At 35.8% G+C, this 14,727-nt stretch overlaps 1 protein-coding gene across 1 annotated transcript; it reads right to left on the minus strand.

Moving 5' to 3' along the window:
- Window positions 1-117: 117 nt before the first annotated feature.
- Window positions 118-14,465, minus strand: LOC137029891 (membrane-spanning 4-domains subfamily A member 4A-like). The gene is made up of 7 exons (XM_067399669.1): window positions 14,328-14,465; window positions 14,067-14,230; window positions 13,875-13,985; window positions 4,765-4,818; window positions 4,483-4,638; window positions 3,177-3,299; window positions 118-3,073 (listed from the first exon to the last, which is right to left on the minus strand). Exons 1-7 carry the CDS (start codon window positions 14,332-14,334, stop codon window positions 3,035-3,037), a joined length of 654 nt encoding a protein of 217 aa, XP_067255770.1. The 5' UTR covers window positions 14,335-14,465; the 3' UTR covers window positions 118-3,034.
- Window positions 14,466-14,727: the final 262 nt, after the last annotated feature.

The raw sequence follows: 14,727 nt of genomic DNA on the forward strand, positions 1-14,727 counted from the left end.
AAAAAAAAAAAAAAAAAAAAAAAAATATTTATATATATATATATATATATATATATATATATATATATATATATATATATATATATGAACTAATATATATAATTAGGGGTGTAACGATACGCGTATTCGTATCGAACCGTTCGGTACGAGGCTTTCGGTTCGGTACGCGGTACGCATTATGTACCGAACGGTTCGTTGGACTAATTAATTACATTTGGAAAATAAAAAAGTTTGTGAAATATAATGTTATGCGTTCAACAAGGTAGCTCAATAACCCAAACGACGTAACAGGCAACGCCCCTGACACCCCCGAAGAAAAAAAAAAAACACCAACTTACACGTTTATGTTATTCTGCGTTCAAACCATAGACTGTAAAAAAAAACCGAACGCGTCTGGAGCGTCTGATTTAACGTTACATGTGGCTACTCAAGCTGGCGCTCGCTCACTCAGTACGCGCTGAAGGCTCTTTGCAAAATGGCTAATGTGTTTAACACATAACGTTAGACTGTAAAGGTTTAACAGACCAGAAATAGAAGATTGTCCAAATAACCAACAGGTCTGGTGTTTGGGTGCACTTTGGATTCCATGTAAGCTATATAACATTTTCATTTTTTTTATAAGGAGCTGTTTTTGTTTTATCTCTTTCGAGCGTGAGTTTAAAATATTCTAATCTCCCCCAGAGTGAGTTTTTTTTAATGCAACCATTATTTTAGAACGTTTGCCTTTAATGTTTCCATAGCGACGCGTCTTGCGTGTCACTAGCGCTGAGCGCAGCAACAATAACACTGTATGACAGATGGATCGCTATTATTTTGTTTTTCCTTGTTTATTTAAAATATTCACAAACTTGCTTACCATGTTATCAATTATCTGATATTCCGATACTCAAATATGTGTAAGTGAGTGTGTTTTGTCGTTTAAAAGCCTTTATAAATGATCTTTATCTTGATCTATAACGCGAGATAGGCGCCGCCATCTTAGTTTGCGCTGCAGTTCATAGAGTTCTGTCAGTCGGATTTACAGCAGGTGAATTCATCATTTTCTCCCGAAATATATGCAAGTAAGTGGCTGGTGAACTGGAAGAATAATAGAGTAAACTTTATAGTTACTTAGGCCCATTATGTGTGTCTGATATGAATAAATATCGGCAAATTGTATATGAATGGATTGTTATTGCTCCTTCCACTGATGTCTGACATCAGTGTGCATTTTATAATCTCTAAATATATTGTTTTAATTGTGCTTATGCGTATATAAATGTCTGAAATCTTAAAAGAATGAACGTTAAAGAACGTTATGTGGCTGAAAACACTGCATAGTTGTGATAAAACGTACCGAACCGAACCGTGACACCAGTGTATCGTATCGAACCGAACCGTGAATTTTGTGAACCGTTACACCCCTATATATAATATATATAATATGTATATATAAAATAAACAAAAAACAAAAAAATACTGGGATAAAAAGTGCTATATGATATTAGGGCATAATACATGAATTTGAAAAACTTTAAAATTTTAATTGTTTTTATAAGTTTTTTGTTTTTTGATCTCATGTTTGAAAGTGTTTTAAAGCATGTTGTGAGGTTAGTTTTACAAAGGGTGATATATGAGGGTTTATTTAGAGCTATTTCTGTCTTATGAATATAAAACTTAAATATTTTGGCAAAGATTAATCGCGTGATTTTGTTTTTCAGAAAAATACGGGTTTTGAAAACAAAGCTTTCTCCTTTTTGAAAGTTTTTTTTTTTTATTTTTATTTATTTATTATTGATTTTTTTTGTTATGTCTATTTTAAAGTCAATCCAAAAAGAAATAGAAAAAGGCCAATTAAAAAATAAATATCTAATATCTTCCAATGATGTCTTAAAGTACATTTATCACAAACAGTATGAATGTTAAGCAGCACAGTGGATTTTTGGGACATGTTTGTATCCTTTGCTTATTTAGAAAGAACAAATATAATCTCGACTTCAGGTCAGTGAGTAAATGTAAACTTTGTTTAAATTCAATTCAAAAACTTCATCATCATTAGCTATGTTTGCGATTTTACCTTATGCACAAAATTCGAATATCACATAAAATTTGCGAATAAAGCAGCCTTTCCATCCCATGTATTCAGGAGAACAAAATCAGCACTTCCTGGGAAACTGCCGCAAAATATCCATAAAAAAAATGGATATTGCTGCAACCAGAGAAGGAAGTAGGCCTGAGGATCTGTGGCTCTTTTTTTCTACATCATAAATGACTTGTGTCAGGGCGCGCAGACGAAACACAATAAACACTGTCATCTTATCTTGCGTTAACTGTGATGCTGGTGTTTGTGAACGCAATCATGTGAGTCACTTCTGGGAGGAAATTAAACCAAATCATTCTGATGACGGACTTTGGCTCAGGCATTTCAAAACAATCTAACTAACATTTGAGATGCTGTGCAATTGAATTGATTAGTCCAGTTATCCAATCACATCAACTGTTGAGGCAAAGTCACATGAGTGTTTTATTGTGTATCAAGGGACTTACTTAAATGTGTTTTTATGCACATTTTTAGAATTTATGCACATCTTGCCGTTTCCATCCAGCGTTTTTTTTATACATTTTCCCAAAATATGCATAAAATATGTAGTGTGAAACATGGTTATTGATACATTAATAGCTTTTTTGTCATGCGTTTATGCTAGAAGAGGGCTGTCTACACAGAAAATCATTAGTAATAATTTTTAAGTATTAAATTTTAATAACCTCTTGAGTATTGACACTGTCCATATAGTGACTGATTCTTACAGTATATGTTGTGCAAAAGGTCCTTTTCTACACGTTTTACATTTTGCATTGTAAAGATATTAATTCACATTAATTCATAGTAGCTATTATACGACTTTGTGTTCAGAAATAATTCTGCACTTGGGTTAATGTTTTCATGCTCTTAAAACATATGTACAGAAATAATGGTATTATGTCTATGATATATTCAGTTTTATATTCTTATTGTTATATTATTATATCTTGTTAGATGCACACACTCTCACTTTCACTGTGGAGCTGTGGGTGGCGCCATGATGATGACAGGCTGAAAAAGACGGAAATAGTTTAATTGGGAACTCTGCATCCTATTTCACTTCATTCATACTGCTCGCCAGCATCGACAGGTTTATGAAATGAGCGTTGCTTACCACATTGGATCTGGGTGTGCAGCATGGAATCACCTTGCAGCAGTATGCAGCTAGAGTGGCGGACAGAGCAATCTGAGAAGCCTCCATGAGTTGATCCAATAAACTCAGATGACTAAATCCCTCCTGTGAGTAAAGAGGGTAAACAATATATAAATCAACATGTAATGGCAAATATTTCATCATCATGTAATAGCTGTTTTGCCAAGCCCCAAGCCCTAGGGCTCCTAAAAGTGTGAAATGGACAGATTTTTTTCCCTGTCTGCCTCCTTTCACCTCAGAGCTAATAAGCATTATCATTGGTTGGTTGCACTTTACAATCAGGTTCATCACTTAAAGGGTTAGTTCAGCCAAAAATGAAAATTCTGTCATTTATTACTCACCCTCATGTCGTTCCACACCCGTAAGACCTTCGTTGATCTTCGGAACACAAATTAAGATATTTTGGTTGAAATCCGATGGCTCCGTGAGGCCTTAATAGGGAGCGATGACATTTCCTCTCTCAAGATCCATAAAGGTACTAAAAACATATTTAAATCAGTTCATGTGAGTACAGTGGTTCAATATTAATATTATAAAGTGACGAGAATATTTTTGGTGCGGCAAAAAAAAAAAAAAAACTTATTTAGTGATGGCCGATTTCAAAACACTGCTTCAGGAAGCATCGGAGCACAAATGAATCAGTGTGTCGAATCATGATTCAGATCGCGTGTCAAACTGCCAACTGCTGAAATCACGTGACTTTGGCACTCCGAACAGCAGATTCAACACACTGATTCATCTGTGCTCCAATGCTTCCTGAAGCAGTGTTTTGAAATCGGCCATCACTATATAAGTCGTTATTTTGTTATTTTTGACACTCCAAAAATATTCTTGTCGCTTTATAATATTAATATTGAACCACTGTACTCACATGAAACGATTTAAATATGTTTTTAGTACCTTTATGGATCTTGAGAGAGGAAGTGTCATTGCTGTCTATGAAGGCCTCACGGAGCCATCGGATTTCAACTAAAATATCTTAATTTGTGTTCCGAGGATTAACAAAGGTCTTATGGGTGTGGAACAACATGAGGCTAAGTAATGAATGACATCATTTTCATTTTTGGGTGAACTAACCCTTTAAAGAAATAACTCGGCATTTATTAACTCGGTTAATATTAATTTCTACATTTAGAAACCATGTCAGTAGTCTATGAAAGTTTTTACTTTCCCACATCCTAGTATACAGAGCATTTTTTTTAAAGGAGTACAACATACAGTGACAATAATACCATTGAAATTTTATCTTTAAAATGATTTAGCTTACCTGTAAAAGTAGACATGTGTGGTTTTCATTTATTATCTCACTATCATTGTGAAAATACCAGCAGGAACCAGGGTTTTCATGTTGATTAAGTGTGATGAGAAGACAGAAAGTATATGCCAAACATGTGACTACTTGCATTCCCAAACATGCCTTGAGCTGTTAAGAAATAAAATGGCACACAGTGTCAGAAATGCTTATTTCCTGACACATTCTGAGTGGACACATTCTACATTTTTTTTTTTTTTTAATGAAATGTCCTTGTTGCTATGTGTCCAGTCTTACTGTCGGTAGGTGGAGTTTCTGCGCTGCTATCGCCACACTGCCAGCAATTATGCCCTGTTTAAGGGAAACATAGTGTTACATCAGTGATGGGCAACTTCGGTCTTGCAGAGTTCTTCTACTTCCCTACTAGTGAGTGAAAAACAGTAGGCTACATGACAAAAGAATTCGAATTCACATTACTCAGAAGAGTAGTCAAAAAGTATGCGGATGACCTACTTCTGGCGAGATACTGAAGTGTACATAGATTTTATTTCATACTACGGTACACACACACTCATACTAGCCTACATAGAACATAGTTTTGCTCAATGTTACATCATTGTGAATGGTATTTTTTCTAAAGCGCTGCTGAAATGCTGGAACATTTAAACTATCAGAAATTCTGCCTTTATAGCCTAAATTTAATTTATATATACTAGTGTTAATTTCGTCAGACGAGACGAGACGAGACGAAATATGTTCGTCAACGACCTTTTTTTTCATGACTAAGACGAGACGATGACAAGACTGCACCAATGTCCAAAAACGCTGACTAAGACTAAATTAACATGCATTATTGTTGACGAAAAAAGACGAGACGAAAATGTTTTGTATAAAATAAAAACTAAGATAAAATCTCTCTTCATTTTCGTCTACAATCGTCTCTGCTTTTTCATCAGTTGTTACGCCTTTAAAATAATCAGAACGAGTTCGCGGCTTCGCGCTGTTGCTCTAGTTAAGCCTCGTTGAAGCCTTGTTTACACTGCATGCGTGTGCGGCTGGTTATGGCTCTGGCAAGGTGTTGTTCCGTCCTCTGCGCGATGTCAGCTCAAAGAAATTTCAAGTTTTTCAACTTCGAATCTCTTGTCGTCAGTTTCTAGTGATGTAAAATATGAGCGGGAGTTTACACAGGGTGATTATTTTGACTTTGTTTTGTATTTGAGCTGCGCGTCTTGGGCGCCTATCTTTAGCGAATCGGCGCGTCGAGCCGCTTCTCAAACGCACCGCGGCGCGGCTGGTGTAAACACAAGCATTGACTAGAGTGACCGTGTATCAGTATGGCGTTCGGACGAGCTCATTAATATGACGTTGCAACATGCACTCGTCTCACTGAACGTCACGTCTGCGTCTGCCGAACGTGACGTCTGCGTCTGCCGAACGTGACGTCTGCGTCTGCCACATTACAGTTCGACTGCCTGGACGTGACGTCTACGTGACGTCTGCTTTGCTGCAAGGGTTTCCAGCACATTCCATACACTAATTAGAGCTTTATTATACCTATTCATTCTCTATTATTGTTTACACTTATCCTCAATTATGTTTAATTAGCAATTAAGTGCTTTTTACCTTTCTTATGTATAGCTTTTTATTCCAAAAAGTAAACATTTATACAAATGATATAAACAATTCTGTATGCAATTGCTTCTTCCACATATCCACGACTTCGGTAAAGTTGGTTTTATATTCGCACATTCGCACATCCGTATTCAATAGCCTTGTTAATCACACTATATTGGACATTCAGTGGACATTCACAAGTAAATATGCCATTAAAACAATGCTTGCCTATTTTGATCGACTGTGAAAAAAATGTTGTAAGTTGACAATCGTTGGTTGTCAATATCATGTCGCTGCTTAAAATTTGCAAACATTAATTTATTGCACATTTATTGGAAAGTCTGAATTTATCAGAAGTCTGAATGTGCGAATATAAAACCAACTTTACCGAAGTATATCCACGGATGTTTTGAAGAAATCATAAAAAAGTTGTTCTAGCATGTATTCACCACTAGGAGTCTCTAGACCAACACCAAAAGAACGAATGTTTAAACACTGCTATATTATGGGCTAATTTTACTAAAATAAACAATATTTGCAATCTTTTATTTTGGAGTTGTAATATTTAGATTTATAGTTTCGCCAAAGTGATTGACAGGCGATCTGTTAGAATACTATAAAACATTTACACCTCAAAAGACAAAAGCGAGCACATTTTATTATTATTTTTTGTTTTTATTTATTTATTTTAATCAGTAGTGCACATTTATCTAGGGTAATTTTTTTTTAATTAGTATGGTAAAATGCATGACATGTTTTTTTTTTCTTTTTTTCTCATCCATAAATATTATTTTATGCAAGTCGTGTTGATTTGTGAAGAAGGCTAAATTGATCAAACATATGCTCATTGCGCTTCCTGCGGCTGGCCGCTCATTGTTCCTTAAAAAAAAAAAACTTGATTTTAACAAACATAGAATGTTCCCAAAATATTTCTAAATTAACTAAAGAAACGAAAAGAAATTGACCACCTTGCCATTAAAAACAAAACTGAAATATTGTAATGGCTGCACATCAGCTGTGTTTGGGAAAGAGAGAGAGAAAGACAGACTCAGCTAAAATATAGTCTGATTATGGTTATGGCTAAAAATCCCAGAAAATATCGAGATATCATTTTTGTCTCTATCGGACACCTTTATATAGCCTATTCAATTAATCTTTTCTTGTTTGGTACACAATCCACTGATCATAAAGCTTAAAAAAACTTATCTTTTCTCAACGATATCTGGTTGTCCTGCATCTTCAATAAACAAGTTAAAGTTAGTCCATAATGCAGCTGCTAGAATTCTTTCCAGTAGTTTTTACTTCTATTCATGACTTCTTTGTTAACTTATCTGTTTTCTTTTCTTCTTGTGGCTACTGAAACTATTTATTTATTTACATACTTGTATGAGCACCCAATCATTTATTTCTGTTGTCGGATAAAATGAATTAAACATGGGCCAACGACGCCATCTATTGGTGAGCGAGTGCCAGCGTCGTTGTTTAGCTCTATTTTCATTTCACGCAACGATAAGGATCGAGGACACGACAAATAAATAAATAAACAAACAAATAAAATTGGTGAATCATTTATATAAGGTTTTATTTATTTATATATTGAAGAGGCGGGGTCTGGTTTATAGTGTTATTATAATATTGTTACAATTTAAAATAATGGTTTTCTATTTTAATATACTTTATATTTATTTCTGAGATGCAAAGCTGAGTTCTCAGCATCATACTCCAGTCGTCTTTGACGCATGATCCTTCAATGTCAACGTCGGAAAAAATCGTGCTGCTTAATATTTTTCTGTGATATTTTTACAGGATTGATTGATGAATACTGGCAGATTATTATTCAAAATATAGAAATCTTATCAATTTAACATTATTGCTGAATAAAAGCTAACATTTTCTTTTTAAAAAAGAAAGGAAAACATGATAAAATAATATTAGAATCCTAATTTATATTTTAAATGTAAAATATAAGAAGAGAGGTGCTTGAAAAACTGAACATTAATCAGGCATAATGCATTTTTCCATGTATTTTATTATTATTTACAGCAACAGTCTCAGATCTAGCAGCTGATTGCGATCGATGGGTTGGCCATCAAGCATGTAGGCTATATTAAAAATGTAAAAAGATAAAAAAAACAATAACCCCCAAATGTAAAAAATTTCAAAACGGATTTCATTAAACTAAACGACATGAGTATACCTAAGAGCAACACAAACTTCGCTTTTAGGCTTTATACTTTTTATGTTATCTTTATACTTTTACAATTTAAAAAAGTAAAAAAAAAAAAAAGTCTAAATTGTTATATATTAATATATGTATATTTAATATGCACGTAATTAATGTATATTGAGTTTGCCGGGGAAAAGTTGCACTAAAAACTGACAAAAAAAATTAAAAAAAAGTCAGACGCAGACGTCACGTTACAATTCAGACTGAGATGTCACGTCCATTGAGAGCAGTGAATGAAGTGCAGGTAAATTGTGCATTGGCTCACACACTGCACTGAGCCGTGTGAGGACCGTGTTCTGATACGTGTTAGCGAAAAAATAAATAAATAACTTCACTGCTACACGTGAATCACGCGTGAACGTCTGACTCGACACTTCACTGCCACACGTGATTTACGTGACGTCTGCGTGACGTCTACGCCTCGTCTGCGTCTTAAAATGAATGGATTTAATAGCAAAAAATTAAGACGTCAGTGAGACGTTCAGTGAGACGAGTGCAAGTTGCAACGTCATATTAATGAGCTCGTCCGAACGCCATATATCAGCTCCGGTAGCTGCGTCGCAGCCGTAACGAGCCGCACACGCGTGCACTGTAAACGAGGCTTTACAGGTTTTATACGCCTGTGGCTGCAACACGAAACTGCTGAACACACAACACCCAAAGCGTACACGAGTGACGAGCGACGACGACATAATAGCTTTTGAATTGTGTTGGTTAAAATAAAATAGTCTTCAGAACAGGTTAATCATTTGTGAATGTGTCTCCTAAATCAGAAATTGAAAACCAGACACGTTTAACATTTGCATTCAACAAAAATCTTTCAACAAGTGTATTTTGTCAGGTAATTATGACATTTAACCAATGTTTGAGATATGCGAAACACTTTTTTTTTACTGAAATGTTTAATAATCTCAGTAATAATGTGTTATTTAAAAAAAAAAAAGACTAAAATTTTTTGACTAAAACTAGACTAAAATTAAAAGACTTTTAGTCGACTAAAACTTGACACCTTGAGTTTTCTTTTGACTAAAACTAGACTAAAATGACCAGACCTTTAGTCGACTAAAACTTGACTAACAAAAAAAGATATGTGAATGACTAAATATGACTAAAACTAACAAGGACATTTGGCACAAGACTAAGACTAAGACTAAATTAAAAATAGGTGACGAAATTAACACTAATATATACACTGCGTTCCAAATTATTATGCAAGAGACAAATCAGTAAGATTTCTGTACAATAAACATTCAGATTTTAGTTTTTCTAAGAAAATGTTTGTTCGTTTATTTATCCATGTCTTTTTAGATAACTGGTATCAACCTCAGACAAAATAATTTGCCAGATCTATGGAAACCCTACTTAGAGGTTGTTCCACATTATTAAGCAAGTCACAGTTCTCATGCAATATGGGGAGGAAGAAAGATCTTTTTGAAGATGAAAAGCATGAAATGTGGCAATGTTGTGCAAAAGGCATGAAAACAACTAATACTGTGTGAAACTGAATGGAGATTATCGAATTATCATAAGATTTGTGAGTGATTTAGAGCACAGCAGAACTCGGTCAGATAAAGGCTTATTAATGAAAGTTCCTGTCAAAAAATTAATTATATTAAAAGGGCAGCTATAAAAAAAAGCCAGTGTTGAGCAGCAAACAGGTATTTGAAGCTGTTGGTGTCTCTGGAGTCTCAAGAAGCTCTCCCTGCAGGCTGGCAGTTGTGCGTAAAGATGCATTTCAGCCACTCCAAACCAAAGCTCACAAAGAGAAACATTTACAGTGGGTTTAGAAATACATGAAGACTCATTTTTAAATAGTTTTATTCACTGAATAATGCCGTACTACTACTGGATGGTCTAAATGGATGGATTCCTGGATGGTTGGTGAATGGCCACCACGCTCCAACAAGACTGTGACGTCAGCAAGGAGCTGGTGGGTGATGATTTGGGCTAGAATACTGGGAAAAGAGATGGAGGGTATTAAAATAACTTTTGCAAGATATGTGGAGTTCATAACTGGCCATTTTCAGCTATGGTATAAAAAGGAGGATAGTGCATAGTACAATACACTATTGTGCAATGCACTATGCACTATCCCATGCTGCAAAAAAACACCACAGCAATAAAACTGTTTGTATTTCTACACCCACTGTAAATGTTTCTCTTTGTTAGGTTTGGTTTGTGGTGTCTAAAATGCATCTTTACGCACAACTGCCAGCCTGCATGGTGAGCTTCTTGAGACTCCAGAGACACCAGCAGCTTCAAATACCTGTTTGCTGCCCAACACTGGCTTTTTTTATAGCTGCCCTTTTAATACAATACATTTTTTTGACAGGAACTTTAATTAATAAGCCTTTATCTGACCGAGTTCTGCTGTGCTCTAAATCACTCACAAATCTTATAATTCGATAATCTCCATTCAGTTTCACACAATATTAGTTGTTTTTATGCCTTTTGCACAACATTTCATGCTTTTCATCTTCAGAAAGATCTTTCTTCCTCCCCATATTGCATGAGAACCATAACTTGCTTAATAATGTGGAACAACCACTAAGTAGGGTTTCCATAGATCTGGGCAAATTATTTTGTCTGAGATTGATACCAGTTGTCTAAAAAGACATGGCTAAACAGACAAACAAACATTTTCTTAGAAAAACTAAAATCTGAACGTTTATTGTACTGAAATCTTACTGATATGTCACTTACATAATAATTTGGAACGCAGTGTAGATGTACACTGTGTTCCAAATTATTATGTAAGTGACATATCAGTAGGATTTTAGTTCAATAAACTTTCCGATGTTAGTTTTTCAAAAAAGTGTTTGTTTTACATCTCACGTCTTTTTAGATAACTGTATCAATCTCAGGCAGGTTTGTTTAGTAGTTTGCCAGGTCTTCTTAGGTAAATGGAAAACTTTGAAGAGGTTGTTCCACTTTATTAAAGGTGCCCTTGATTAAAAAATTTAATTTACCTTGGCATAGTTAAATAACAAGAGTTCAGTACATGGAAAAGACATACACTGAGTTTCAAACACCATTGTTTCCTCCTTCTTATATAAATCTCATTTGTTTAATAGACCTCCGAAGAACAGGCGAATCTCAGCATAAACACCAGCTGTTACGTAACAGTCAGGGTCATTAATATGTACACCCCCAATATTTGCATATGCCAGCCCATGTTCCCAACATTATTAAAGGCATAAGACAAGGGCAGCCAGTATTAACATCTGGATGTGCACAGCTGAATCATCAGACTAGGTAAGCAAGCAAGAAAAACAGTGAAAAATGGCAGATGGAGCAATAATAACTGACATGATTCATGATAACATGATATTTTTAGTGATATTTGTAAATTGTCTTTCTAAATGTTTTGTTAGCATGTTGCTAATGTACTGTTAAATGTGGTTAAAGTTACCATCGTTTATTACTGTATTCACGGAGACAAGAGAGCCGTCACTATTTTCATTATTAAACACTTGCAGTCTGTATAATTCATAAACACAACTTCATTCTTTATAAATCTCTCCAACAGTGTGTAATGTTACCTTTAGCCACGGAGCACTATCAAACTCGTTCAGAATCAAATGTAAACATTCAAATAAATACTGTACTTACGTGATTAGACATGCTGCATGACGAACACTTTGTAAAGATCCATTTTGAGGGTTATATTAGCTGTTTGAACTTTGTTTATGTTGTTTAAGGCAAGCGCAAGCTCCGTGGGCGGAGAGCGTGAGCAATTAAAGGGCCAGCAGCCCTGAATCGGCTCATTTATAATGATGCCCCAAAATAGGCAGTTAAAAAAATGAATTAAAAAACATCTATGGGGTATTTTGAGCTGAAACTTCACAGACACATTCAGGTGACACCTTAGACTTATATTACATCTTTTTAAAAAAAGTTCTAGGGCACCTTTAACCTCTTATGCTCGGGGCCTATCCGAATTGAAAAGCTTCCCATACCCACATACAGTGCTCTAAATACCGAATTATGGTGTCATTTTACAGGAAACCTTTGAAGTTACATAAAAAAAAACTGCTGAAAGTGATAAAAAAAATTTATAGTATATGTAAACCCCCCAAAAAAGTGGCGCTTTTTGATTTTTTTTATAAATTCCTTTTTGAAAGTGTATAACTCAGGCACTGAGTGCTTCAGTACCTGCAGACAGTTCTGGTTGTTTCCTCTAGATTTCAGCAAACACTGGAAAAAGTCATTTCATTTTTATGTAATTTCCGCCTACCCAAATCTAAAGTCTTTCCATACCCATATACAGTGGTATAAATGCAATATCCGGGTATCATTTTACAGAAAACCCTTTAAAATGACATGAAATTGATAAATATTATAGTATAAATTGTCTACCTGTAGCTGTTTGTGACTGGTTGAAGCAGTCATCAGAGTTGGAATGTGGTGCTTGTCTTTGGATCATATTTTCACTGTGTGATTCTTTGGAAGATTATTCAATCTATGATTGTCACACAATGAAATAACATGGGCAAATTCCTTAGAATGAGAGCTTTCTTGTGATATATGACTTAACTGTTTTGTGAACAATATTTAAAAAAAAAAATTTAGAAAATTTTCTTTGCAATCATCACACGAAAATTTGTGTCTGGGACCAATTCATATTTAAGCTCAATTTTACTGCTTTATGTATCAATAAAACAGAAGTTATGGTATTCAATGTAAAGTTTAGATTTTAAGCTTTCAAATTATACCAAATATGGGCTGATACCATATGGGAAGCCTTTATAATGGATGTGTAAACATTAAAATATGAATTATGACATATTTTCAGACCCGTATAAGGGTCCGTGGAGTTGAAGAATTTTATTAAGCAAGTCAGTTGCCATGCAATATGAAGAAGAAGAAAGCTCTTTTTGAAGAACCTCGGGAACCTCTCCATGCAGCTGGCAGTTGTGCATAAAGTTGCATTTCTGCCACCCTTAACCAAAGCTCACAAAGAGAAATGTTTACAGTGGGTGTAGAAATACATTGTCAAACAGTTTTACAGTTTTTTGCAGCATGGGATAGCATGTTGTCCTGCATGAAAATCATTTTATATCAGACTCCAACTTGCCTTATCACACCTGTCTGAAGTTTCTAATTAGCCTAATTAGGCCTTGGTTAGCTGGTTCAGGTGGGTTTAATTGGGGTTGGAGCTAAACTCTGCAGGATAGTGGCCCTCCAGGACCGAGTTTGGAGACCCCTGCTCTAATCATCACTATTCCAGCCCAAATCATCACCCACCACCTCCTTGCTGATGTCACAATCTTGTTGTAATGGGGTGGGCTGGCCATACTAACCATCCAGAAATACATAGACACCAGGGTTTTCATTTTCAAACTGTGGGTTGCGCAATTGGTCACTTGGCTGCAGCTAAATTTGCGTTTGAGTAAATGCGACACACACACACACACACACAAACAGGACCAGCTAAATTGAACCAGTAGTGGAACAGTTCACATTTGTTAATAGGCTACCAGCTCACCAACTTATGATCAGGCTTATATGGTACACTAGGTATAAAGAATTCATTACAGTTAAAACATACAGAATGGACACTTACAACACAGGAAAACGCTAGCAAGACGACGTTTGTAATCCGTTCAACAGACAGTCCCGTATAAAACTGAATTCTGCAACCAATGAAGAAGACAGTGAGCGCGATCTCCGTCACCTGTGGATGAGACATAAAACTCTTCAGTAGACGTGTTTCAGAATACATTGTATACTACTTTGACGCGGACTTAACGTGTACCCCTAAAATCTTCGGTTCTGCCTCCAGGTATTTGTATTTTTGACGGGGGTTCCTCTGGAAAGTAACTTCCAGTAACGTTCCCGCCGCCGCGTCTCCTGAATCGCTCGCGCTCTGGGCTGCAGCAGTCGCCGGAGCAACATCCGAAACCTCTGCCTCGGGTTCGCCTGTTGAACAGCGGTAGAAGTTTTGGATCAGTCCAGGTCCGGTTGTTACAAATAATTAACAATTTATAAAATACGCATTACATATAAGATAGCTTACTCGTCATTTTCTTCGGCTGCTCCTTAATATACACACAATCACGATTATTGCGGCCAAAATCCCTGAAAAGGGTCCTTTATGGGGTTTTCGGAATGTTTCCGCCCTTCTCCCTTCTCCCATCTGGAGCATGAGGATTTCATACAGACGTCTATGGCAAGCCGTTTTAACATTGGGTAAGATGCCACGGGGGCAAGACGACCCCCCACACCTTATTTTTTTCTCCTAGTCTTTTCTGTCTCACCTTAAAGTTGTCTTTGGAGGTTAAAGGTAGGTTAGGCAATTTCCCAGCAAACACGAACGTTCCCCTAACGTTCCCATATGGTTCCCTTTTGGTTATTTGAACCAAATAAGAATGTTCTGGGAAAGTTCTCTATTGGTTATTTTTTGCAACCTAAAGAGA

Source organism: Chanodichthys erythropterus, chromosome 11 (genome assembly GCF_024489055.1).
Source record: "Chanodichthys erythropterus isolate Z2021 chromosome 11, ASM2448905v1, whole genome shotgun sequence".
In the NCBI taxonomy this organism is placed as follows: domain Eukaryota; kingdom Metazoa; phylum Chordata; class Actinopteri; order Cypriniformes; family Xenocyprididae; genus Chanodichthys; species Chanodichthys erythropterus.